General features: G+C 41.8%; 1 protein-coding gene across 1 annotated transcript; it reads left to right on the forward strand.

Moving 5' to 3' along the window:
* The first annotated feature begins 8,431 nt into the window (after positions 1-8,431).
* Positions 8,432-24,720, forward strand: ZFP37 (ZFP37 zinc finger protein). Its single transcript, XM_053578970.1, has 4 exons — positions 8,432-8,576; positions 15,372-15,498; positions 15,801-15,935; positions 21,752-24,720. The coding sequence occupies exons 1-4, from the start codon at positions 8,445-8,447 to the stop codon at positions 23,299-23,301; spliced, it is 1,944 nt and encodes a 647-aa protein (XP_053434945.1). The 5' UTR covers positions 8,432-8,444; the 3' UTR covers positions 23,302-24,720.
* Positions 24,721-26,773: the final 2,053 nt, after the last annotated feature.

The following is a 26,773-nucleotide window of genomic DNA, read 5'->3' on the forward strand; positions in this document are numbered from 1 at the left end:
AAAAACTTAATGAGCCCTCTCCACTGTAGCACTTTCTCTAGGATGAGTTCTGGAACTTAATTGTTCAACTTCATGGACAGGATAATCATGATAAAGGTCCCCACTCAGACTAGGAATGAATGGGAAGAACAGCAAATTGTTATTGCTTACTGGCTGAGCACTGTAAAGGTGAGGATCTTCCCTGATGAAAAGAGACAATGAGGCTCTAACCAAACAAAAAAAAGCAGAATGGATCTTAGAAACTCCAATTACTTGCACATTAAAAAGTTGCTTTCTCAACTAAAATGTAGGCATGCATGCATGTACTAATGAAAGTCTGGAATTAATGGTGACCTTAGCAGGATAGGGACATGAATTATAGTCAATCATCAGCCAGACAGATTGAAATTTGTTTTATGTGTTTATTTTCCAGACATTCTTTCTTAGTGGTTATATTTTATACTTTTATCCAGTAACGTAAAACTGCAGGTTTAAGCTGAAGTCCGTGAAGACAACATGGGTAATGGCCTCAATGGACCTGAATGGGAGAGGCATACTTTAGCCCCCATCACATCAGTTCCCATTATGGTTCTCCTAATCCCCAGAGAAATCCACTGTTTCCTAGACAAACGCATTTTACAAATATAATGAAGGTCATTGATTAGCTGAAAGCGTTAAGAAGATAATCCCTGTGGATATACTCTAATCACCCCAGCGCTTAGAAACAGAAAGGTTCTGGGCAGTGCCTGTGGCTCAAAGGAGTAGGGCACTGGCCCCATATGCTGGAGGTGGCGGGTTCAAACCCAGCCCCAGTCAAAAACTGCAAACAAACAAACAAACAAAAAAAAAAAAAAACAGAAAGGTTCTCCGGATGGCACAAAAGGGAAAGGTAGACAGATTCCAACATTGGAACACCTCAACCTGTTATTTCCTTGAAAATGGAGAGCACCGTGTGGGAGGGATTCTACCTAAAATAGAGAAGCAGAGGACAAAAGCAGACAAATGATCCCAGCAGCCAGCTAGTGGGCTAGTCACCAGTTGAGGGCAATACTGTCTATCAGGCAGTACTAAAGGGAAATGGGAAGAGGCATCACACACGTCAAACCTGGCAGAATTCCAGGCAACTCAGACCCTCTAGGAAATGTGCTCTGCCACCGCTTTTAAGAAATCAGTGTCATCGGGAACATCACCACAGCCTTGCCTTCCCAACTGTCCTGTCCAGGGCTGCATTCCTACCCTGACGCAGGACCCGGGAGTTGCCACACACATTGCTTGTGGGGGCAAGAGAGCCCCAAAGATTCTGTGGCCCTTCACTCTAAAAATGGGCTGCCCTCTGCTGTGTGACTGACACACACACACACAAAGACACGGAATAATCTTGAAGCCAATGGCCCAAGGGCATCTCGGAGCACACCACCAAATACTGTACATTCTTTCCAATACACATGCAACATACAACACATTTTGTCTCTATTGTCCCCTCAGGAAAAGGGCTCAAAGAGTAGTGGAGGAAGTGCTGGGGTGGAGAAATCACACTTACCCACCACCCAGAGCTGCCTAATTGAGTCAAGTCTTGCTTGAAGGTAGGGTGTGGCCACAGCAAAGGACACTGGGAAAACACAGCAGGGGGCAGAGGACCTTATAAAATCCCAGGCCCACTGGCCGCCTGGTCATTTCCCAATGGATTCCTCCTGCAGAGAACAAAAAGACATTCCCACCAGGTGGAACCTGCCCCTTGAAGAGAAGGGAGAGGACGGAAGTCCCAGTGGAGAAGGAGGAAGGAACAAGTCAGTATCTACAAGTCCTTCCCTATCTAGAGGTGGGAAGACGGAGGAGATGGAAGTCCACCAGACCCGAGAGCCCTGTCACACAGGACCAGGTAGGGCGCAGACTCCCCTTTGCCCAGATAGGTCTGGAGAGATGAGCCTGTGGGCTAGGGAAGCTGGAGGGACAGGTGTGAGCTGAGAAAGGGGGCAGAGGGCTCTAGTTGATGTGCCCCAGCGCTGCTAAGTTGCTGGGGGAAACCAGGTTCCTTGTGGTGGACCCAGTCTGGGGGTGCGGAGTTGAGGGAGTGCTTGGCGGCTCCCAGGCATCCCCAGGCACCAGAAAGGCTGGACTCTGGGGCTCTGGGGGTGGAGATGGTGGGCAAGTGAAGAGAGAAGGGTACTTGGGGACAGAGACGTTCGTTCCTCAGTTGAAGTCACTCTAGGAGGCAGGCTTTATGAATTCTGCTCCCAGAAGTCTAGGGATGGGTCAAGGGGCACTCCCTCCTGATCTCTGGTGTACCCACAGGTGTCAGCCGTCACAGCCAGGAGGCTAGGGAGCGCAGTCCCCACAGGCACAGAAGGCGGGATGGCCCCTCTGGGAGTGAACACAGAGACCGGGACAACTGCACAGGGAAGATGAGGGAGCCCCCATCCCCTGCCCATGGCAGAGAAGAGAAGCCTGATTCCAGCAGAGCAGGAGGTCAGCCCAGAGGAGGCAGGTTTCCAGGTTGGGGATCCGGGGAGGTGGGTGGTGGGCACAGGGCCTGGGTGAGGGCACTGCCTTTCAAGGAGAAAAGGGCTGAGTCGGAGGCCCCCTGGAGTTGGAGCTGGGTTCCAGCGGAGACGGGAAGGGATCCTCACGATGGGGTGTGGAGGCCAATAGCAGAAGGGTGGGTGGTGGAGGCTGGGCCCAGGTGGGTGGCGGGATGGGGAGGGCGGTGAGACCTCTGAAATGAGGCCCTGACAGCTGGCTGTGAGCAGCCACTCTGACACCTCCATTTTGCTGCCCCCACAGGTGCCGGCCACAAAACAGGTCGTGTGAGGAAGAGAAAGAGCAGGTCCAGATCGCCCAGGAGGAGCGGCGGTCGGGGCCGCCGGCCTGACGTCCCTGAGGATCTGCCCACCTCCCCGAAGCGCCGCCGCCGGCTGTCCCCACAAACCCGAGCGTCGGGGTCCAGCCCGCTGTCCCGCGTCCTCAACCACGTGGGCGGGCTAGAGGTGCTTCTGGCTGAACTTCGGACCCCCGGCGGCGCCTTCTTGCCGAGCTCCGGCGTCTGTGGCACGCAGCCCAGCGCCCGGCAGCGCGCCTGGCTCACCTGGCAGCTGACCCACTCCGGGGCCGCCCTGCACTGGGCGCTCGCCACGCTCCACGCCCTGCTGGCCCCCCAGTCCTGGCACGCTGGCCCCACGGCCTCCGCGCCGGCTCCCGGCTGGCCGTGGGGGGCTCCAGGCGACAGCGCCCTGCCCCGGTCGCACACCCAGTACCTGTGGCCCGGAGATCACTGCGACCCTGCTCTGCATACTCACCTGGAGCTGGCCGCCGCCACAGCAACTTGCCCAGCGAACACGGAGCCTCCCGCGCAAGGCAGAAACAAGCATGTGCCCACCGACCCCGGCAGTTGACCAGGAGAGGTTCCCCAGCCCTGCCGCCCGCATCCTCCCCACCACGGGAAATGGCTCCCTGGCTCTGCAAGCCCACCTCTCATTTTCGGTATTGGCGGGAAGACTCTTTTTCTTCCTGGCTGGCCTTCAAGAGCCCAGAGTGATGGATTGGGACATTTGCACCCTGGTATTCCCATTGTGTTTTCAGAGGACAACATCTGTATTGTGTAGTGCTCTGCATCCTAGTGATTTCCCTGTATTTGGCTTCTTAGTTTGGATGATCTAGACAGGTGGAATCAGACCGTTAAATTCATTGAGAAGACTAGAGTATGTTTCGGAAATCTCCACGAGTTGTGAAAGTTAATCACATTTCCTTTGTTTATAGGGCTTGAGGTTCTCCATGAGGAACAATAAATATCTTTAATATTTTATATTTGTCCCATTGTGATTATTTTATGCATTTATTTTTGTGTTTTTGGTTAAGATTTTTACTGGATCCTTTTGCGTTCCTTCCAGGTGGTTGTTTTCAACATTTTTCTTTATTTATAGAAATTAAATTTACGTAAATGTGGTGCCCATTGAGTAAGTTCATATGTCAATATTTATGAATGTGTATACAGCCATGTAACCTGCATGCAAATCCAGACAGAATATTTCTATTGTCTCATTGGCCGTCATTAGCTCACTTCAATCCCACAAAATGCACCCTATGCCTCCTATTTAAAGGAATATTTTGATTGTTATATTGAGCTTCATATCTCATTTGCTCAATTTGTTGTGCCTACTCAGAAAATTTTCTGCTTGCATTGCACACCACTCCTTCTTATATTTTACTGCATTATTTATCCTGATTAGTGGAATGACAGATATAGAGGAAATGGCAGGGTCTACAAATGGCATGAGTCCTGGTCATGTGAACACAGAGGGGCACAGTCCTTTACATAACGAATATGAAGGATTTTTCTCCATGGGAAACCCGTCTTTTGGAAGGAATAGAGAATATTAATAACACTATTAAATTTGAAGAAAGAAGGGATGGGTTGATATTCTTTAAGGAGGGCTTCAAATGAGACTGGGTAGAGTTCCAGATTCTTCTTTGAGGAGATTAAGTTTGGAAGTGGCATTAGCCTTTGCACATGCTTTCTTAGTTAATTCTCATTCCTGTTTTAGAGACAGCATCTCATTATGTTGCCCTCGGTAGAGAGCCTTGGCGTCACAGCTCATAGCAACCTCAAATTCTTGGGCTTAAGTCATTCTCTAGCCTCAGCCTCCTGAGTAGCTGGGATTATATGTGCCCACCACAACACCTGGCTATTTTTTCTTGCAGTTGTCATTGTTGTTTAGCTGGCTGGTTTTGAACCTGTCAGCCTCGATGTACGTGCTTTGCTACAGGTGCTGAGCCAAAGTTTGTAAATTTCTAAGACTATATAAAAGCACTCCGATCACCACGCATCTTTTCTTTAAAGCACTTACCATAATAATTTTACATTTTAGCTTTTATGTTTATTTGAATAATACCCATCTCCTCTCCTGGATCCTAATCTCCATTTAGGGAGTGTGTTTTAATTTTTTTCTCATTAATGTATGTATAATTTCTAGCATAGTTCCTGGCACATAGTAGTTGCTTAATACGTACTTATTGGTTGATTCATGAGTTACTGAATGAATGAATGAGAAAGTATTGACATACGGGATCACAGAATTCTCTTTCCTTTTCTGGTAGAACCTTCTACAAAATCAGTTTGTGGGGCATTTCCTAAGGACTATTGACACAAATTCCCCATAGTCCAGAGACAAAATACAGGGTAATTTGGGAGTGGAGTTAGAAACTCAGATACCCAGAATCACATATATGGTAAAGATAAATGACACCAGAGGAGATGATACAGTTTATAGAAAGCTGAGACAATTTTCCAGTGGTTTCTATCATAATGCATTTTTTAAATTCACTTGAAAATGTTTCCACATATACAGAAATTCACACAGAAATATAAAACCCACACATGGACCCTTCCAGTCTTTACAAAATTGATTCAAGTATAATATTTTCTCCTTTCTTATTTATCCTGAACTAGAAAATTGACTCTGCCTTGCAAAGAAGTGGTGGCACCTCTTTAGTAAACTGAAAAATTCCTGGTCACCATCCCATATCCTGTTCTCATCAATCTCCTTTGCCCTGCTTCCTTCTTCCTTGAGTCTCTTTTCCTCTTTAGTGCAGGAACAGACCCTTACCCTACCTCTTTAAGGTCTCCACCCAGTTCTTTCTCTGAAAAACACCCCTACCTCCTTCTCCAGAAGTTGTCTGGAGATGGTCAGTTACTAGAATCAAGTTAGCTTGGAAGACTATTAAGATTTACAACAGAATTTTGTTTGTAAATATGTTGGAATTTGTTTGGCTTTCTGAGGCAATATTGGTGTTGAAGAAAAGCCTTGAGAAATCAGCCTGCCTCTCCTTCTTCTGATCTGTGAGGAAAGAAGAAATAGCTGTTTTTTAGAAATGTAAGTTTGGGATTTGATAAGAACTGTAATATCATGAACAATTAAAGTCAAGACTATACATGAGAAGGAGATGAAGTAATTGCTCCTACCCAGAAAAATGAGGATCAAAGAATATTATGTCAGAAATATAAGAAAGGGGCTTCATTCTGAGTAGATGAAAGGGAATCTTAATTTAGCAAGTATTTTCAATATTCACTGAGCCCTTGTTTTCTAGGGCTGCATTATAAATTACCAACAACAGTCACTTGATTAAAATAATACAAAATTTCAATCTCAGTTCCTATAAATTGGATGTCTACCCATAGCATAGTGTAGTTGCTGTGATGGAATTTTATGTGTCAACTTGCCTGGGTGATAGGATGCTCAGATAACTAGCAAAATTTTATTTCTGGGTGTGTCTGTGAGGGTGTTCTGGAAATAGATTAGCATTTGAACCAGCCAGTTGAATAAAGAAGATCAGCTCTCATCACCCCACATAGGATGTGGAGTGGGCATCATCCCATCTACTGAAGGCCTGACAGAACAAAAGTGTAGAGGATAGATGAATTCTGTCTTTGCTTGAGCCAGGACATTCATCTTCTCCTGCCTCTAACATGGTAGCTCCTGGTCTGGGGACTATTGGATTCTGGGACTTATACCTACCCTCCCTTACTGGCCACCTTTGAACTTCAGATTTAGACTGATTTATACCATCTGTTTTCCCAGTTTTATGCCTTCCAGATGGAACATGATCACACTTCTCAGCCTTCATAACCAAATGAGCCAATTCACGTAATAAATTGCCTCATACATCTATATATCGTACCTGCCCTGTATCTGTGGAGAACACTGACTAATACAGTAGGGTTCTTTGCTCAGTGTTTCACAAAGCTGGAATCAGGATGTTGGTTGGGCTGTATCCTAATTTACCATCTTTCTCCACTGGAGAAAGATATGCTTTCAAGTTCTCTTATATTGTCAGCAGAAATCATTTCTTTGCAGTTGTAGGACTGAGGGCCTTGTTTTGCTAGTTGTAAACCAAAAAATCCACTCTTAGCACCCATGTGGCTCCTGTCACAGGCCCTTCCACATTTGGAATCTCTGACTTTAGGAAGGGTCCAATCCCATTTAAAGGCTCACTTGATTTTTAGATCAGGACCACCCAGGAAAATCTCCACTTTTATTAACATCACCTGATTTGGGATCTAACCATGTGAGTGATATTCCCTCAAATCACAGTTCCTCTGGCACTCAAAGAAAGGGGATGTCAAAAAGGATAGAATCCTGTTTATAATAATATTAACAACATACTTTGTTTACCTAACAATTGCAATCAGTGTAACCTGGCTTATTGTACCCTCAATGAATCCCCAACAATAAAAAAAAAAAAAAAAAAAAAAAACATACTTTGCTAGGTCCTAGAGTTTATGTCAGAAGAATAGGAAAAGAACATTGTTGGAATTGTTTTTGAATAAATAGGAAACATATATATGTGATTTGTGGGACAAAAAAAGTTAGGAAAAAAATTCAGTAATACAGGAGGGAAATTAAGCAGACACTGTCCTGGATAGGCAATCTAAGGGAGTCTTTCTTATGAGCTCAGTGAAGAAGCACTGAAAATTGTATTCAAATAAAAGATCTTGAGTCATGGGCGGCGCCTGTGTCTTAAAGGGGTAGGGCGCCGGCCCCATATGCCAGAGGTGGTGGGTTCAAACTCAGCCCCGGCCAAAAAAAAAAAAAAGATCTTGAGTCAAAGACAGAACCCTCTGCTGACAGAGTAATAATTACTCTTTTAGTCATCCAAGTGGAAGGTGCCAAATAGGGTGTTTTTGACTCTGGAACAAGGAACAACATATTTGGGATAACTTCATCACCTCTCTGCCAATTACAGCAGGGAAGGAAGGCTGCGTATGACTCTCCACTCTTTCCTAGCACAACATACACCAACCTGCACATACTTGTATAAATGTTCAACAAATGATTGTTCAATAATGCAGTTAACACATGAAATAGTACTTTGAGAAATTATTTCTGCTCCAATTGCTCTATTATTCTGCTCAAATGTCTCCGCCAATCTAGGCTCGCGCTGGGGAGTGCTGTGTTCACTTAACCTGTTGTTTCAGTTTTTTCCTCATTTTTCTTATACCATAAATGCAAGGATTTAATCATATATCTCAAAGATTAACATCTTCTCCCTATAAAACGATGTTATTTGCTTGATCAGGCTTTTCCCCTTTCTCCAATTTCTCTCATCCCAGCATTCTGGAATCCGCACTGGGCATTGCAATTCCTGGCTGCACGGACTTACTCCGCAAAGCAATTCCAAGTTGTGTAACCAATCTTATTGTGGGGCAATCGTCTAAACGCCAGGGGTGGGTTGTGGGTCCCAGTGCTTTCCTGCACTAAGTAACCCACCTGGTTTCCACCGCTCGCATCCCACGGCTCCAGGACCCAGCGGACGCCCCGCCGCGCCCCCGCCTCTGTCTGCTGATCCCCAGGCCCGCGGTTTGCGTTGTACGGCCAGAGCCTCTGCCAAGATGGCCGCGCCCAGCGCCGTTACCCAGGGGCGCCGCCATCGCTGCGGCTGGATCTGCCGAGGCCGCGCTCCGGGTAGCCGCCATGTCGGTCTCCAGCAGCGGCCAGATTCTGACAAAGCCGGAGACCCTAGACCGGAGGGGAAGTGCGGGAACGGCCGAAGAGGCCAGACGTCCACTGGAGATGGCTTCGTCCGAGCCCGGGGCCAGCGCCGCGGTGAGCGCTATGATGGAGCGGGATGGTTTGGCTGTCAGAGATGGTCTAGAGGGGGCCGTGATTGGAGGGTTGTTGCCATCTGTGACCACCGGTGTTCGGAAATTGGCGGAGTCGATGCTAGAGGGTCTTTTTGCGTGTCAGCCTTCTGTGGGATCTGTGGGGTGCTGATGGGGGAAGGTGGAGGGGTCGGGTTTTAGTTTTAGGAACTCAGGGTCTTGAGGGATCTGCATCGACAGTGATGGGGGGGCTTCTGTCAGTCCTTGGAAGTCGGGTTTGAAAGGTTCCGAGGATCAGAAGTGGGGCCTTTGTGATGTGTGAGAGATTGGGAAGATTTGTGGGGGTCCGTGATTCGATGGATGCCTGTGGTGGTTATAGACTGGATTGTCGAAGAGGCTCAGTGGTGGTGATGTTTGTGGAAATTTGATTGGCAACATCTTTGAGAGTCAGGGATTAGCGTGCTGCCAATGGTAATGGAAAAATCTGGGATCAGTACTGGGATGTGGATGGTGGAGCGTGGAGAGTAAATGCTAAAAGGTGTTTCTGCAGGTGGTAGATGATGTCATTTGGGGAGAAAGGTAATTGGGGTTTATGCAGGTCAATGATTAGGGGGTGTCCAGAAGTCATAACTGCTTTCAGTGAGGAGGTGGTTAGCAACAATGATTATAGATCCTCTATGATTTTGTGACTAGGAACCTGAGGAGGTCAGGAATTTGGGGGGACTGCAGGACTTAGTGATTGGAGGTCTGTGGAAGCTAATAATTGTTCTGTGGAGAATGGTAATTGGGAACTTGTACGTTCCAGAATTGGGGGAAGTTTTTGAAGGTTAGTGATTGAGGAGTATTTGGGTGTTAGTGATTAGAAACTAGTGGAAACAGGCATACTTTAAGATAAGCACTTATTTATGCCAGGGAGTGTTTTAAACATCGGTGTTACAATAAGAAAACAGAGCCAGCATCCCTCCCTCAATGTGTTTACATTCTAGAAATAGGAATGAGACAATAAAAATATAAACAGATAAAATAATTCCAGGGACTCCTAAGAGCTACAAAGAAAATAAAAGAGGATAATTTGGTAGAGAGAAATTGAAGATAGAGAGGGTAAGCAGGTTAGTCATGGAAAGCCTTTCTCAGGAAATGACAGGTTGAGGTGTAAATCATGATAAGAAGGCAACCATGCAGAGATCTGAAGAAAGAGGGTTTCAAGAAAAAGGAACATCAGCTAGGTGCCCATGCTCAGTGGTTAGGGCGCTGGCCACATACAGGTTCCAATCCACATACAGGTTCCTGCTGGATTGGCAGGTTCCAATCCAGCACCAGCCTGCTAAACAACAATGACAACTGCAACCAAAAAAATGGCCAAGTATTTGACTTTGCAAAGATGTAGCTCAACGGTTATTATTTTGACTGATTAGAGCTCCTTCGCTGGAGGAATGGGAGTTAAATCCTACTGGAGTGAGTTGAAAGAAAGGGAGGTAATGAAGTGGAAACAGCAAGTATAGACAACACTTATGAGGAATTTTGCTGGTAAAGGAAGCAGAGAATTGGACATTGGATAGGACTTGAAATCAGGAGAGGGTTTTCTTCAGCTCAGTGATGTTAAGGCAACTTTGTATACTGATAGGATGGATCCACTAGAAAGGGAGAAACAAAAGAGAAAGACGTAATTGCAGGAATGAAGTTGCTGGAAAGGCAGTTGGGGATGGGATCAAGAGCACAAATGGAGAAAATGGCCTTAGGTGAGAGAAAAGAAAACTTTTTTTTTGAGACAGAGTCTCAAGATTTTGCCCTGGGTAGAGTGTGTCATAGCTCACAGCAACCTCCACTTTTTGGGCTCAAGCAATCCTCTTGCCTCAGTTTTTTTATTTCTTCTATTTATTTATTATATTATTATTATTATTATTTGAGACAGAGTCTCACTATGTCACCCTCAGAATTCATGTCATTCTCTTGCCTCAGCCTCCTGAGTAGCTGGGACTACAGGCACCCGCCACCACACCCAGGTATTTTTTGGTTGCACTTGTTATTGTTGTTCAGCAGGCCCTGGCCAGGTTCAAACCTGCCAGCATTGGTGTATGTGGCCAGTGCCTACTCACTGAGCTATGGGCACTGAGCCAAGTTTCTATTTTTAGTAGAGGCAAAGTCTCGCTTTTGCTCAGGCTGGTCTCAATCTCTTGAGCTCAAGCAATCCACCCACCTCAGTCTCCTAGAGTGCTAGGATTACAGGCGAAAGCCACTGTGCCCGGTATGTTTAATATTTTAAATTGGGTGCAAACTGGCTCGGTGCCTGTAGCTCAGTGGGTAGGGCATCGGCCACATACACTGGGGCTGTTGGGTTCGAACCCGGCTGAGGCCTGCTAAATAACAACAACTACAACCAAAAAAAAAAAAAAAAAAAAAAAGCCAGGCATTGTGGCAGGGGCCTGTAGTCCCAGCTAGTTGGGAGGCTGAGGCAAGAATATCACTTAAGCCCAAGAGTTTCAGTTGCTGTGAGCTGTAATGCCCCAGCATGTGCCACATAGTGAGACTGTCTCAAAAAAAAAAAACACACACAAACTTTATGGACAACCTGTATATGAGTTTGGATACAGGATGATGGAATTAGTGACAACAAGGCAGGGTAATTTTTTTGTCCATTTGCATTTATTTTCACTTTAAAATATAAGGGAAATTCATCAGCCTGAGAGTGGGAAACGATGTTAGAGATTTCAGAGAGAAAGAAGAGAAGGTTTGAAATGATCATATTGAAAAGAGGAAAGGTGAATTTTCCAGGGATAAGTAGTAAGATTTGTTGACAGTATTCAATGCCTATTTGAGATATGTGTATAAATTTAAAGCAAGTCTAATAAGCACGGTTCAATTTTTCTCTTGCAATATTCAGCTGCAAGTTTGCAGGCAGGGATTAAGAAAAAAGTTGGGGCAGTGCCCATAGCTCAGTGGGTAGGGTGCCACCCACATACACCGACGCTGGTGGGTTTGAACCTGGCCTGGGCCAGCTAAAACAACAATGACAACTGCAACAACAAAAAAAGTAGCCAGGCGCTGTGGTGGGCGCCTGTAGTCCCAGCTAGTTGGGAGGCTGAGGCAAGAAAATCGCTTAAGCCTAAGAGATTGAGGTTGCTGTGAGCTGTAATGCCATGGCACTCTACCCAGGGCAATAGCTTGAGACTCTGTCTCAAAAAAAAAAAGAAGAAGAAAAAAGGTGGTTTTGACCAAGGTTGAGGATTTGATAGATGATGTTAAGACCAAATTCCGCCACTGAGAGATCACCAGACACACATGCAAAAAACAAAGGAGTGACTTTATTCAAGCATGCTCGCGGCTGTACCTCTAGCAGAACTCTGCTCAGAGGGGATGACCCCAAGGTAGAAATGATGGCAGGTTTTGTACTCTTTGGCGTGAGGCATTTTGGGTTGCAACAAAACACGGGAAACCGGGACCAACAAAACACGGGAAACGCAGGGACTGAGGTAACTTAAGAGGTTTAGGATTGGCTGGCTCTATCCCGGACTGGCCTTACCTGGAGGCTGTGAGAACAAAGGAGTGCATGTTGGATTGGCTGGCTCTATCTGGAACTGAGCTGGCCTGGAAGCTGTGAGACTCGGAAGGGTCTTTTAAAACTGTAGCCACTTTTCTTTCCTCCACACTCCTCCACCCCAGGGTTCTGTGCTGGGCCCTTCAATGACAATAGCAGGAGACAGGCAAAGATGTTAAAGCTTTAAAGTTTTCAATGGAGTATATATGGTACTAGACCAGAGAATCTAAACAAGAAAGCAAGCAAGCAAAGCTATGAAGTGGGATGATTGTGAAAAAGTTGTTAGGATCAGAGGGCTCAGTGACTTTGGAGAATTATTGGAGTGAAGTTCTAGAGAAGGTGAGCTGGCAGGATAGGAAATGGTGGTCAGAGGATAGAACATTTTAAGTAGAGACCATTAAATGGTATAGTGATGGTAAGATGTAAGTGTGGATGAGGAATGAGTAGATGGCTGAGTTTGGGTAGAAGAAAAGATTATTGGTACCAGGGACGGAAAAAAACTGCTATCCCTAGGCCTGCCTGCAAGGTTGACTTTTTTTTTTTTGAGACAGAGTCTCACTTTGTTGCCCTCAGTCGAGTGTCATGGTATCATAGTTTACAGCAACCTCAAACATTTAGGCTTAAGTGATCCTCTTGCCTCAGCCTCCTGAGTAGATTGGACTACAGTCGCCCACCACAACACCCGGTTATTTTTATAGACGGGTTCTTGATCTTGCTCCAGCTGGTCTTGAAACCCTGAGCTCAGGCAATCTACCTGCCTCAGCCTCCCAGAGTGGTAGGATTACAGGCATGAGCCACTGCATCTAGCCTTGCAAAGTTCACTTTTTGCTGACATCTGGGAAATTAGATCTTGTGGGAGTTCCCACCATCCCCCAAACTGATAAGGCTCGCTGTACCCAAAGTATATAAATAAAGTGTTTTCTGCTGAACACCTGCTTTCCTTCTGGAAGTCTGGAATTTTTTTGTTTGTTCGTTTAGCAGGCCCAGGCCAGGTTTTTACCCACCAGCCCTGAAGCGTGTGGCCAGTGCTGTAACCACTGAACTATGGGTGCCCAGCCTGGAAGTCTGAAATTTTTGATACATGACCAGTCCCCAGTGAAACTCTTGGGCACTGAATCTCTAATGACCTTCCTTGGTAGATAACATTTCATTGTCACAACATGCTCTGGGAGGAGTTAAGCATGTCCTGTGTCATTCAACTGGAAGAGGACTCTTGGGTGCTTGTGCTTGGTTTCCTGTGGACTTCATCCCATGCTGACTGATTTCGCTTTGTGTCTTTTGCTGTAATAAATTGTAGCTGTGAATACAACTATATGCTAAATCCTGTGAGTCTCTCTAGCAAATCATCATATATGAATATGTATAAACAAGCTAGGGATTTTGAAGGAGGAGTGAGAAATGGTTGAAAGTTATCATTTATCTCGTCTTTAGACACTGAGGTATATGGATTATGGGGAGAAGAAAGAAAAATGTCAACCTCCACTTGAGGCTACTTTATAAGAAAGCAGGGTCTTCGGGAGACTGGTAGATTTTTGTTCAAGGATGCAGGTGAAGGGAATTGCTAAAGAGGTTGAAGATGGAATGGAATTTGCTGGCAGAGATTAGGATTTTTATAAAGGCCATTGGTTGAGAGTTCTCCTGGTATCAGTGATTGGGGATTGATAGGATGAGGGAGTTGGGGTCATATAGGAGATAGACCCATGTGTTTAGCGGGTATCAAAGGTTGAGGAACCAGTGGGCGTATGTGATTAGTTCCTGTGATTGGGAGATATGCTGCTGCTAGCAATTGGGAGGTTTGTCGGAGTCAGCCATTTTAGAATTATAGGCTCAGTGATTATGGAAGGCTGTACTGGCTCTGTGATTGGGAGGCCAGTGCAATCAATGATGGAAGGTTATTAGGAGTCAGTGACTGGAGGTCTACAGAGTTACATTGGTGACATATATAGATAATTGACTGGTGATCTGTGGGGTAAGGGATTATCTTTAAATGTTAAAGAAGCATGTTTGGATATATATTTATTAGTTCAAAATTCTCTAGTAGCAGTGTCATCCTCCTGTCACCTGCCTAATAAGAGAACTTCAGAATATTTTAATTTCTTTCCTATCCCAAACTCTTCCCATTTATAGTTCATCATACTTTTTGCTGTTAGGATTTTTTCATAACAGTTGCACAAGCACATTATTAAGTTACTTAATTTTAACTAGACATGGGTTTGGTGCCTGTAGCTCAGCAGCTAGGGCACCAGCCACATACACCAGAGCTGGTGGGTTTGAATCCAGCCTGGGCCTGCCAAACAACAATGACAACTACAAACAAAAAATAGCTGGGCATTGTGGCAGGTGCCTGTATTTCCAGCTACTTGGGAGGCTGAGGCAGGAGAATCGCTTAAGCCCAAGAGTTTGAAGTTGCTGTGAGCTGTGACACCATGGCACTCTACTCAGGGAGACATAGTGAGACTCTGTCTCAAAAAACAAAACAAAACAAAAAAAAAACAACTTTAACCAGACATTTATGGTTATTCATAGCTCTCACATATATTAAGTCTTTCCCAACCTTGAAATCTTTATTCTATCCCATCTTTCTTTCTCCTAAAGAAATCTTTCTTTTCTATTCTTCCTTTTCCTCCTTCTCCTGTCTTTCCTTCCTCTCTCCCTCTCCCCCCACTCTTTTTTTTCTTTTTTCTAAAGACTATAACTAGTGTACTTTCTGCATTGTTACATGCTTAAAATATGTTACCTTTGTTGCCAGACATAAATGATTTTTTGACTGGTTATAAAAACCAAGGGTCCCCAATTCTTACACCCCAGAACGCTGTAAGCTGTAAATACTACTCCACAGCCTTTTAATATTCATCATTGTGGAAGAAAAGATAAAGACTGATTATGTTTGGGTTTTATTTATTATTATTATTATTATTATTTGTTAATCATTTTTCTGAAATTTTTTTCAGTGGTTTTTGTCCAGGGCTGGGTTTGAGCCCGCCACCTCCAGCATATGGGACCCGTGCCCTAACCCTTTGAGCCACAGGCTCCGCCCCTTTCTGATATTTTTATTTTATCCTCTTGAATAAACAAATTCACAATGGAAATAATTCTGAATATGGTTTTTTGTTTTTCAAAAAATGCAAAATAGGATAGAGAGTAGGTATGCTATAAAACATCATGATTGACAGTGAGTGGTCAAGGTAAGAACAAATATTATGTTGCTCAAATCACTCACTGAATGTGGATAACATTGGACTAAACAGGAATGTGCTATTACAGGGATCAGTAACATTCAAAGATGTGACTATGGCCTTTACTGAGAAGGAATGGGAGCAATTGGATCCTACTCAGAGGAATCTGTACAAGGATGTAATGCTAGAGAACTACAGCAACCTAGCCTCAATGGGTAAGGATAATTTCTTTCATAATTCAAAATGAGTCCATTGCGATACTCTCTAAAGTCTTTGATAAGTTTGGCCTTAATGTTTATGGGTCAAAGAGTTTTAATCCCTTTTGGGTATTAGGCAGGATTTGTACCTTGCCTCCAAGATGGAAGGTTGACTCGGTTGAAGTACATGGGCATATACTTAGTGAGCCTTCAGAAGCCATGTATTCTTTAGTCTTTAAAGGCCCTGAAGTACAAATTCCAGGGCTTGATTTCTGGGATGGTTGTTCTGACATTTAATTTTCACCATTTTTCATGAGCAGGGTTTCAAGCTCCAAAACCAGACATGATCTCCAAGTTGGAAAAAGGAGAAGAGCCATGGTTGGAGAAGGGAAAAAGGCCCAATCAAGGTCATTCAAATAAAATAGCAAGACCCAAGAAAATAGGAATCAATGGAAGTAAGTTTCTGGTTTCTTGGTAGTAACTTTGGAATTCTTCAAAGAATAATTTATTCTAAAATTCATCTTAAAGATGCTAGACCCTTCTTTCTTAACTAGGAAATATCAGTAGAAAAAAATAACAGACACTCCTGGAGAAAAAAAGAGTTCAAATTCCAAAGATTCTCTAACCTTAGAGATGCTAACATTTCTTCCTTCTAGGAATTTGTCCACAAGAGAGGTTCTCATATGAGGTTCACTATAGTAGTGAGCCAGTGTTAATTAAGGGAGTTTGGTTATAGCATTTGCATTGGTCAGATTAGACTAAGTTTTACTCTGAATGACCCCCAAATCTTAGGGACTTACAACAAGAAAGTTTTATTTCTTGCTCAAGCTGCAGCCCAGATATCCCACATTATCTTTATTTGATGACCTATTCTGACAGGGCATTCTCCATTTGGCAAGTTCTGGTCTTATGGCCGAGGGAAAAAAAAAAACATGAGTAGAACTATATATAATTCTTAAAATCACTTCTTAGAACTGTGGATATCCCATTTGACTCATGTTTTATTGTTCAGACTGGGCTATTTGCCCACTCCTGAGTTTAACAGGGTAGGAATGTATACTCCTTCCACTGGGAGGGGTGCTGCAATTCTAATGGCCAAGTATTTGGGAGGGGCTGGGGGGGTGTACTCCTTCCACTGGGAACAATAATGCAGTAGATCACACTAGTCAGGTTGTGGTAGGAAAAATGGTGAAAAGCAGGGCTCCAGGCCTTTGGTACCTAACTAACCCCTCCATCTGGCGATATGTCCTTGTCCATGTGCTCTGTTGCTCAGTTTTCAGAAAAGTGATGACCTCTCTTAGCTGTTCTTTTCATCCCTTTAAAAAAAATCCTCCCTTTCCAGGAAAAGGAGGGAGGAAAAGGGAGGATTTTTTAAAAGGACCGCTTTGGATAAGGTAAGCAGGAATGGGATATCCTCAGTTATTCTACTTTCCTTCACTCATTCTCCAACACCCTAGGGGACCAAATTCTCACCTATGTATTCAGACATTCTTAGATCTGTCCTCTTTCTAAACTCTTGGCATGACGTTTCTGCCTTGAATTAATTTTCATTTCCATCCTTTCACTGAGAAATGCTCTAGACTTGTGGTCTATAACACATCATCATCTCCATTTTCTCCTTAACATCTGCAGTCAAATCTCATAGAATTCATGCCTCAATCTAAATTTCTGACTTTATCTCTACTGCTTACCTTCCAATATACACTTTAATAGTTTTGATTAACCTGAAGTGCTAGTCCACGTCACTTGAATTATATAACTTGAATCAGATCTTATCCTTTAAGTACTTCTTTACCATTTATTCACCAGCTTCTCTTCCTTCTCACTTTGTTGAGGTGTCCCTAAAGTTTTGTCTACTACCAACTGTTCTTTTTTGCTATTATATTTCTCTCGAAGGGATTGTTCATTATGCAAATATGAAAATACAAGCTATTTCTTTTATACTGGTGACTTCCCAGGGGACATCTCCACTTCCTTTGTCTTTCACTCATATTTAACCTGCTTACATTCCATCTCATTACTAAGGTATCAGAAATTGAAAGCTTTATCTTTCTACATTAGAAGTTTCTTTCACCTTCCCTATTTTTAGAAGGATTTTTAGCCTGTTGCCCATAAAGTCACTATCCTCACCTTAGTTCTTATTTGTTTGGGGTTTCTTCCTCCTCAATTCTCATCTACCAGATCAGGTTTGTTTATCTTGTAACTAAATTGCTCTAATTCTTAGGCAGTTTTGTTCAATCCATTTTTTTCTACTTCATCTTCAGTGTTACCACCAAGCATTAAAATATTCAATTATTATTTGTCACTACATTTCCCATGTTAGCTGAATATTCCCTATGTCATTTTAAGTTTCCTTTGACTTTGAATTATTCAGGACCCCAAGAATTTCCTGAGAATAGAGGAACCAGTCATTCAAATAAAAAATGAAGAGATTCCATGGAATTTCTGCTTTGTCCAGTAATGGCTGTAGTTTTGACTATCCTTATTTTTTCTTGCTGACACTTGGGTTACAACTGAAAAATAATCCTGAGTCATTCAGTACATCTTTGTCATTGCAACAGTAACCTCTTTTGGGGTCAGGTTCTTATCTAGATAGTAGTTGGAGGCTCTTCAAGGAAAGACTGTTCTATTCCCTCTGATAATTTATTGGGCCTAATGAGCTCAATACTTAAGTTTCTTAAGTTAGAGTTGTTTTGGCTTAAAATGTACTTTTTTTACTGTCTCAAATTTAGGAAAAGCCTCCAGCCTTAATCTAATACTTTTGCAGACCCAACTCTTCCTTAGCACTTGCCCTATTATTTTATCAATTAACTAGTTCAAATTCTTCTCCCTTCCCTCATGGTACATTTCTCTTGTAGTGCTTTATCTTTTCCCGCTGGCAGATATCAGTTGTATCCATCATTACAAAGGTTCTTATAATGTTACATGTCAAGAACAAAGGTTTGAGTTTCATTCTTTTCTTCCCAGAAGGAAATTTGCCTCCATTTTTCCTATCATCCTTGGGAATTGGAAGATACAGCATTGTCATGCTACCTAAAAGTCTCTGTTATACCCTTTCTCCCAGGTTACTGCATAAGTTAAAATTTCCTAAGTGAAAAAGTAGTCAGCAACTTCACTTCTCTAAGCTTCCTACTATATCTAAACATCCAAAAACTGATCTCCTAGTCTGTAGGAATTAATTTTTTAAATGTCCCTCATAAAAGTCAGTATTTCTGGTTTGGGACCTGTAGCACAGGGGTTACAGCACCAGCCACATGCACCGAAGCTGGTGGGTTCCAACCCAGCCTGGGCCAGCTAAACTATGACTACTGCAAAAAAAAAAAAAAAAAAAATAGCCAGGCACTGTGGTGGGTACCTGTAGTACCAGCTACTTGGGAGACTGAGGCAAGAGAATAGCTTAAGCCCAAGAATTGGAGGTTGCTGTGAGCTGTGATGTCCTAGCACTCTACAAAGGGTGACATAGTAAGACTCTGTCTCAAAAAAAAGAAAAAAAATTAAATAAAAATAAATTAAAAGTCAGTATTTCTTAACTGTTCAGATAACTCTTTTATGTTTGAGTCCAGTTTTCACTCTCTCCATATAATGTTCTTTTACCACCAAGATGGCTATTCACTTTGTCTTTCTTTGTGAAGTCATTGAAACTCATGTTTGCTTTTCTCTATGACTCTGTTTAATTTTCATGCTAAAGCTTTATATATATATGTATGATCTCTGAAAAAGGCCACCTCCAAATAGCAGCCCTGGGTCTTAAGTTTATAGGTTTTTGTTGGGGACCAGCCCCAAACTATACCATGAATTCTTTCCCAGTGACTGGCAGAGATGAAAGGGTGAGGAAAAAATGAAGATTCAAAAACACAAGAGTAACATTTTTTAAAACTGGCTGAGGGACTGTCCAACCATGAAGATTGGTGGCAGCCCCTACCTCTGAGTTAGCTTCATTTTTATTACATACATTAAACAGGGGGAAGCTAAATCCTTATGTCATGGTTCTTGCTGGGCTTGGGCTTGTATTTTCTAACTAAATTATTTCTTTAATTAACTACCTTAAATGCACTGATTTACTTCTTACTTTTATCACTCTTAAGTCATTTTGATCTTAATGCAAACAGATCCTGGGAGAGGAACACAGACCAGGAGCGGGACATCAAAGCCAGACCCCAATTAGACCACACACACACACACATCCCAAGATGAGCAATTAAGCCCCTGGGAAACTTTGTGAGCAGTCTGGAGGTGCCATACTGAGAAATGGGAGGGAAGGGGCACTTTCCCCTCACCTCCCCAAGAGGCTTTTTCTCTCCTACCAAGATCATCAAAGTGCTTGTGCTATTTCCAGCTCATTTCACCTTCTCTTATTAATCTTCCCAACCCCCTGTGCTCACTCCCTCTGAGAGAGCAGTCCCACTTCCATGAGCCTGGCCTCACAGTGGTTAGAGACCTTAGCGACCACGCTGGGAGAGAGATGAAACCCCAGCAAGACAGTCTCCTTGTTTAAAGGGTCAGGGATCAAGCTGTCAGTTGTGCAACAGACTTTGAATTTCTCAGTATTGATCCTGTAGTCTGAATGTGTACATGCTTTTCTCTGACCCACTTCTCTCTTGTCTCTGTTCCCTTTGCCCATCTGCAATCATTTTCTTAATTCAATTCCTAACTTACTTATAGTAAACAATTAAGAACTAATTTCAAACTTATTAAATCACTGTTTCTAGCAATGTAAGCACATCAAGAGATGACTCTTCCCCTAAGTGCCTACATGTCTACCTGCAGGTTTTTATACATGTAATATCTGTAACTAGCTAAAGAAGCCTTTTTATTGTAGTTCCAGATTTTTAGGAGAAGAAATATTACTGGACTCTGGTATTTACCACTGTCTAATTGATTGTTTTCAGCCAGAAGTTGGATCATATGGTACAAACATGGCTGCCTACACTGTACAATGTGGTTAGTGGTCTCAGAGAAGGGAAACAGGGGTTGAGAAGACATCTCAAAATGTATAATTGTATAATGACTGGAGGAAAGAATATGATCAACCATTTAAGCTGGGAATAACTTGACACTTATAATTAGCAATTAGAATGACCTGACAAGGACAAAGATGTACTCCATAGCGAACTGTTGGAAAACAGGTGTGCATGTACACTATAAATCAAACAATGTAAAGTTTCTTTGCCAAGCTAATTTCTGTGAATTTTATTATTTGATAACATCACTGGGGAGCTTAGAGAAACTATAGCTTTTTTTTTTTTTTTTTTTAGTACAGGGATATCACTATTTTATTGGTCAAGGGTTATAGCAGTAGAAAGAAAAAGATCTGCCAGCAGGAAAAGATATAAATCACTACAGGAAAAATTCACCTTGAGCAGTGGAAAGATGGGACCCTTTCCTACTTACTCCCTCATATACTTTATAGCTCTTCAGTACTTCTTAGTAGACTCACTTATTTTCTCCTTGCTGGCTCTTTGAGTACAATAACAAAAGTTTACTTTAGCTAGCTTAAGTGAACAGAGGATTTTATGATAAGGACATGAGTATATCTCATATAACCTAAGGGCATCAGGCAGACTTAACCAGGGTTTAGAACCAAGAATTGGGAAGCCATTGGAAATTGAAATTATGCAGATTATCTCCTTGAGGACACACAGTCTTATATTTCTGCTTCACTGTTTGTAAATGCTTCATTCTCTGGACAGATGAGCTTTCTGTTTATTCAGGGAAAATATGGCTTTACTAGTACCTGTTTTATATCATTTTTAAATTTAAGGATGGAGTGGAGACTAACTAGAGTCTAAATTTTAATGGGAAAAATCTTATTGGATATCTTGGTTTCAGCCAGCTGTGTCCCCAGCTTTTCCCATGGAAAGCTGAAATAATATAGTATAGGCTTGAATAGCCAAATACTGTCAGAGCTTGGGCTGAAGAGAAACCTTAAGAAGTACCAACTACAATCATAAGCTCTTTTGACTTCATCTGTCCTCCATTCACTGCTCCTTGTGTTTATTCCCTGATCTATCCCAGGTTGCAAATTCATATTTGTAAACAGCCAAAGCTGTTTCTAATCAGTATTGTCACTTTTCTTTCCTTCATTTAACTACAGCATTTTCCCCATCAAGTCCAAGAGGACAGAGTCATTTGCCCTTGATATTTCATTCATTTTTGGATACTAGACTTGAATAAAGATTCAAACCAACAGGTCATTTCTTACATTATAATTTTATTTTAAAATGTGAGAATATAAAAATTCACAAAAATGTCTCATTAAATTCCATTTTAGAGGAAGTCCAGCAGGATGATGATCAGCTTAAGAGTAACCAGAAATCCCAAAACAAACTCCTTGGGGAAGTTGCATCCAAAAAGAAAACTCTGACTAAAAAGAAAGGCAATGAGTGTGGTTCACTGGGGAAAAAGAATAACATGAGTACAAAATGTGTTCCTTCAAAAAAACGGCTTCTTAAATTTGATTCACATGGAACGAGTTTGAAACAGAGTGTAGATTTACCTGATCACATAAGAAACTGTGCAAAAAAGAAACCTGATACAGCTAAAGAAGACAAGATGTCATTCAGACATAGCTTATCTGATAAAAAGAAAATTGGAAATCAAACTGGAAAGAAACGTGAGAAATTATCCAACCATAGCTCATCTGGTAAGTGTGAAAAAACACAAACTGGCAAGAAACATGAGAAATTATGCCATCGTAGCTCATCTCGTGCTAAGCAGGACAAAATTCAAACTGGAGAGAAATCATCCAACCCTAGCTCATCTATTAAGCATGGCAAAACTCAAGCTTGTGTGAAACCCTATGAATGTAATCAGTGTGGGAAAGTTCTCAGCCATAAACAAGGACTCATTGACCATCAGAGGATTCATACTGGTGAGAAACCATATGAATGTAATGAATGTGGGATAGCCTTTAGCCAAAAGTCACACCTTGTTGTACATCAGAGAACTCACACTGGAGAAAAACCATATGAATGTATTCAGTGTGGCAAAGCCCATGGTCATAAACATGCTCTCACTGACCATCTAAGAATTCATACTGGTGAAAAGCCATATGAATGTACTGAATGTGGGAAAACCTTCAGACACAGCTCAAACCTTATTCAACATGTGAGATCTCATACAGGTGAGAAGCCCTATGAATGTAAAGAATGTGGAAAATCCTTTAGATATAACTCATCTCTTACTGAACATGTACGAACTCATACAGGTGAAATACCATATGAATGCAATGAATGTGGAAAAGCATTTAAATATAGCTCATCTCTTACTAAACATATGAGAATTCATACAGGTGAGAAACCTTTTGAATGTAATGAATGTGGGAAAGCTTTCAGCAAGAAGTCACACCTTATTATACATCAAAGAACTCATACTAAGGAGAAACCTTATAAATGTAATGAATGTGGAAAAGCCTTTGGACATAGCTCATCTCTTACCTACCATATGAGAACTCATACAGGTGAAAGCCCCTTTGAATGTAATCAATGTGGGAAGGCCTTTAAACAAATTGAAGGCCTTACTCAACATCAGAGAGTTCATACTGGGGAAAAACCCTATGAGTGTAAAGAGTGTGGGAAATCCTTTAGTCAAAAGTCACACCTCATTGTACATGAAAGAACTCATACTGGAGAGAAACCCTATGAATGTAATGAATGTGGAAAAGCCTTCAGTGCAAAGTCACAGCTTGTTATACATCAGAGATCCCACACTGGAGAAAAACCCTATGAATGTAATGAATGTGGGAAAGCCTTCAAACAAAATGCCTCTCTTACCAAACACATGAAAACTCATTCAGATGAGAAACTTCATGAAAAAAATTAATGTGAGAAATCTGCTAACTAAACTTAAGGTTGTGTTTGACTTTGGAAATATTCTTTTTTTTTTTTTTTCCTTTGAGACAGTCTCATCACTCTTGTTGCCCAGGGTAGAGTGCTATGACATCATAGCAACCTCAAACTCTTGGGCTTAAGTGATCCCCTTGCCTCAGCCTCTCCAGTAGCTGGGACTACAGGAATCTGCCAGAAGGCCCAGCTAGTTTTTCTATTTTTATTAGAGATGGGGTTTCACTTTTGCTCAGACTGGTCTAGACTCCTGAGCTCAGGTAAGATCTACCTGATTTGGCCTCCCAGAGTGCTAGGGTTACAGGCATGAGCCACTGCACCAATCCAACTTTGAAAATATTCTGAATTTAAACAGTGTTAGAAAGCCTCTAGCAAAAACTTGCACCTTGTCGCACATGAGAAAATTTGAAAATGGACCTTCACATAGAAGCAATGGATGGAAACAAGGGTTTAAACTTGATACCAAAACTTTAATAGAAAGAAAATACCCAATTATTACAAATGTTCTATGTGTTCAGATTGAAGTATAAAGCTTCAAAAAGTTGTTAATAAGCTGAATGATCAGAGCAATGGAGGAATAAGTTACATATACTGAACAATTTCCAATTGCCTGTGTGTTGTATACTTAAGTATCATGTTTTAGAATTGAATTTGTGTATTTGTTTTTTGCCTTGCATAAATGAGTGTGGGTATTTGTATGATTTGCCCCTTTGATATCATCATCCAGCTTTTTCTTAATGTGTATGTTAGCTCTGCATCAGCAGAAATCTTTGTAAAAGTTGTTATTTATTTAAGAAATGTTAACAGAAAATTGTGAGAAAATGGAAAAAGCAGCAAGGATACAAATGTGCTGATAGGGAATGATGTTCAACATATATTGTGAAGTGTAAAAAAGCAAATTCCTTAAACACATATGCATCTGTTTCTATTTATTTACAAAAAAAAAAAAATAGAGTGTGTTTTACCTGTCTCTCTTTGTGTGTATGTATGTATATATACACATAAATTTGTATGTAAATAGACCTTGAATAATACAGAAGAAACTTACTGGTGTTTGCTTTTGGGCAAAACAAGGAGTACAGGATTGGGGTCTGGGATTAGGGTAAGAACTTCTTGTTATTGTATGCTATTTAAATATTTTATCATATACAGGGATTATTTTTATAATTAAAATATAGAATACTTTTAATATGCATAAATCAACATTTAGGATTGTTATCAAGCCCCTCCACAATGTTGTTTGACAGTATTTAAAGTTTCTTTGCTTATTTATGATTGATGGTGAATCTGAGGTATATATATTTGGTTTTGAATTACAAAGACATTTCCTATCATGCACAAGTTCTTTCCTTAACCTGGTGAGTTAAAACTATAATATCACTGTGCTTCATCCATTTGTCATTTTTTTTTTTTTTTTTTGTAGAGACAGAGTCTCACTTTATGGCCCTCAGTAGAGTGCCGTGGCCTCACACAGCTCACAGCAACCTCCAACTCCTGGGCTCAAGCGATTCTCTTGCCTCAGCCTCCCGAGTAGCTGGGACTACAGGCGCCTGCCACAACGCCCGGCTATTTTTTGGTTGCAGTTTGGCCGGGGCCGGGCTTGAACCCACCACCCTCAGTATATGGGGCTGGCGCCTTACCCACTGAGCCATAGGCGCCGCCCTATTTGTCATTTTTTATTACTAATGGTGAATTCTGATCACAAGTGAATGAAAGTGATTGATCATTCTCTCCATTTTAACTCATGTTCAAAGCTTTAACATAAACACCTCAGTCAAGGAGTTCCAATGTCACCCCTTCTTGTTATTGCTTCAGAAGACAATTTTAATAGATCACTGCAGTCTTTTTGAGTGAACCCAGAGTTGGCTTCAGAATCATTCTTAAGCATTTATTCTGGAAGCATTTATTCTGATTCTGTGAATCAATTCCATTTCCATTGCTTACCCTAGATTTTTTATTTTACTATTGAGCTGTAGATAAAAAGTATATCTGAAGTGTTTTAAAATTTAAGGTGTAAATTTTAAAATTTAAAACAGGCAGAAGTCCAAAAATGGTTTGTAAAACAGGCAGAAGTCCAAAAATGGTTTGTAAATCATTGTACTAAAATTTTAATACAATATCATTATGAAATTAATATGAGATACTGTAATACTATTTGACATTTTTGTTTTCACACACACATTCACTACATTATCTCACTGATTTCTCAAAGTTAGTCTACAAGTCAGTAGTTAGGACTTGTCTAGTAATGTTTAATTCTGCTCAATAAATATTTCATCTAGATAGTAATTTAGCATAATAATTAGCCCCCAAATATTAATGTTATTAAAGTCAGTGTTGAAAATATTTCCCATTCTAGTTTCTTCCTGATCTTTCAGAGAATTATAAAATGTAAATGTTGCCAGGCGCGGTGGCTCACGCCTGTAATCCCAGCACTGTGGGAGGCTGAGGAGGGAGAATCGCTTGAGCTCAGGAGTTCGAGACTTGTCTGAGCGACAGTGAGACCCCGACTCATGAAAGAAATGGAAAAACCCAGCCAGGTGCCGCGGCGAGCGCCTGTAATCCCAGCGGCTTCCAGAGGCTGAGGCAGCGGGGTGCCCACAGCCCGAGTCTGAGGTTGTGGTGAGCTACCATGCCCACTGCACTCTGCTCAGGGGGCATAGGGTGGGACCCTGTCTCAATAACAACAAAAAAAATGTAAATGTTATATTGAAAGTAGAATGTGTATTCATATGTGTGCACATATGTCCATATATGTGTGCACGTGCAAGGGCTGAAAGATCAAGTCATGGATAGTATGCCTTCATTTCCAAGTAACTGAAATCTCATGGGAATAAAATTTTATATGAAAACCATTCCATCATCAATTTCTTACCAAGTGGAATTCTTGCACTATGCACATAATGAGTCATCATTGTATAGCTACATAGAAAACCTGCAATTTTGGAAGGATAAATCAGTTGCAGGTTATGCATATGCTGAATATACATATCCTTTGGAGTACCCATAGTAGTGCCACATCTAGAACAGCCAGAAATATATGTATGTCTCAAAAGTAGAAAATGAATGCTGAAAGCCATTTTGTGCAGTAAAAAATGATTTAAAAGTTAGCATTTATGAATGAGGAAATTATGTCTACAAAAAACAGAAGTAGTGAAAGAAAAGAAACAGAGTAGAGTCTAAACCAATGATACACAAACATTAGTATTTCTCCAAATTGCCTGAAGAATTGGTTAAAACACAGACTTTAAAAATGCAAATTTGGTGGCCTATCACAGACTTATTGAATCAAAAACTCTGTGCATGGGAACCAAGAATTTGCATTTTTTTTAAGAGGCTCACTTTATTGCCCCAGGCTACAGTGCCATGGTGTCATAGCTCACGGCAACCTCCAACTCTTAGGCTCAAGCTATCCTCTTACCTCAGCCTCCAGAGTAACTGGGACTATAGGC

This window comes from Nycticebus coucang, chromosome 2, assembly GCF_027406575.1.
Source record: "Nycticebus coucang isolate mNycCou1 chromosome 2, mNycCou1.pri, whole genome shotgun sequence".
Taxonomy (NCBI): domain Eukaryota; kingdom Metazoa; phylum Chordata; class Mammalia; order Primates; family Lorisidae; genus Nycticebus; species Nycticebus coucang.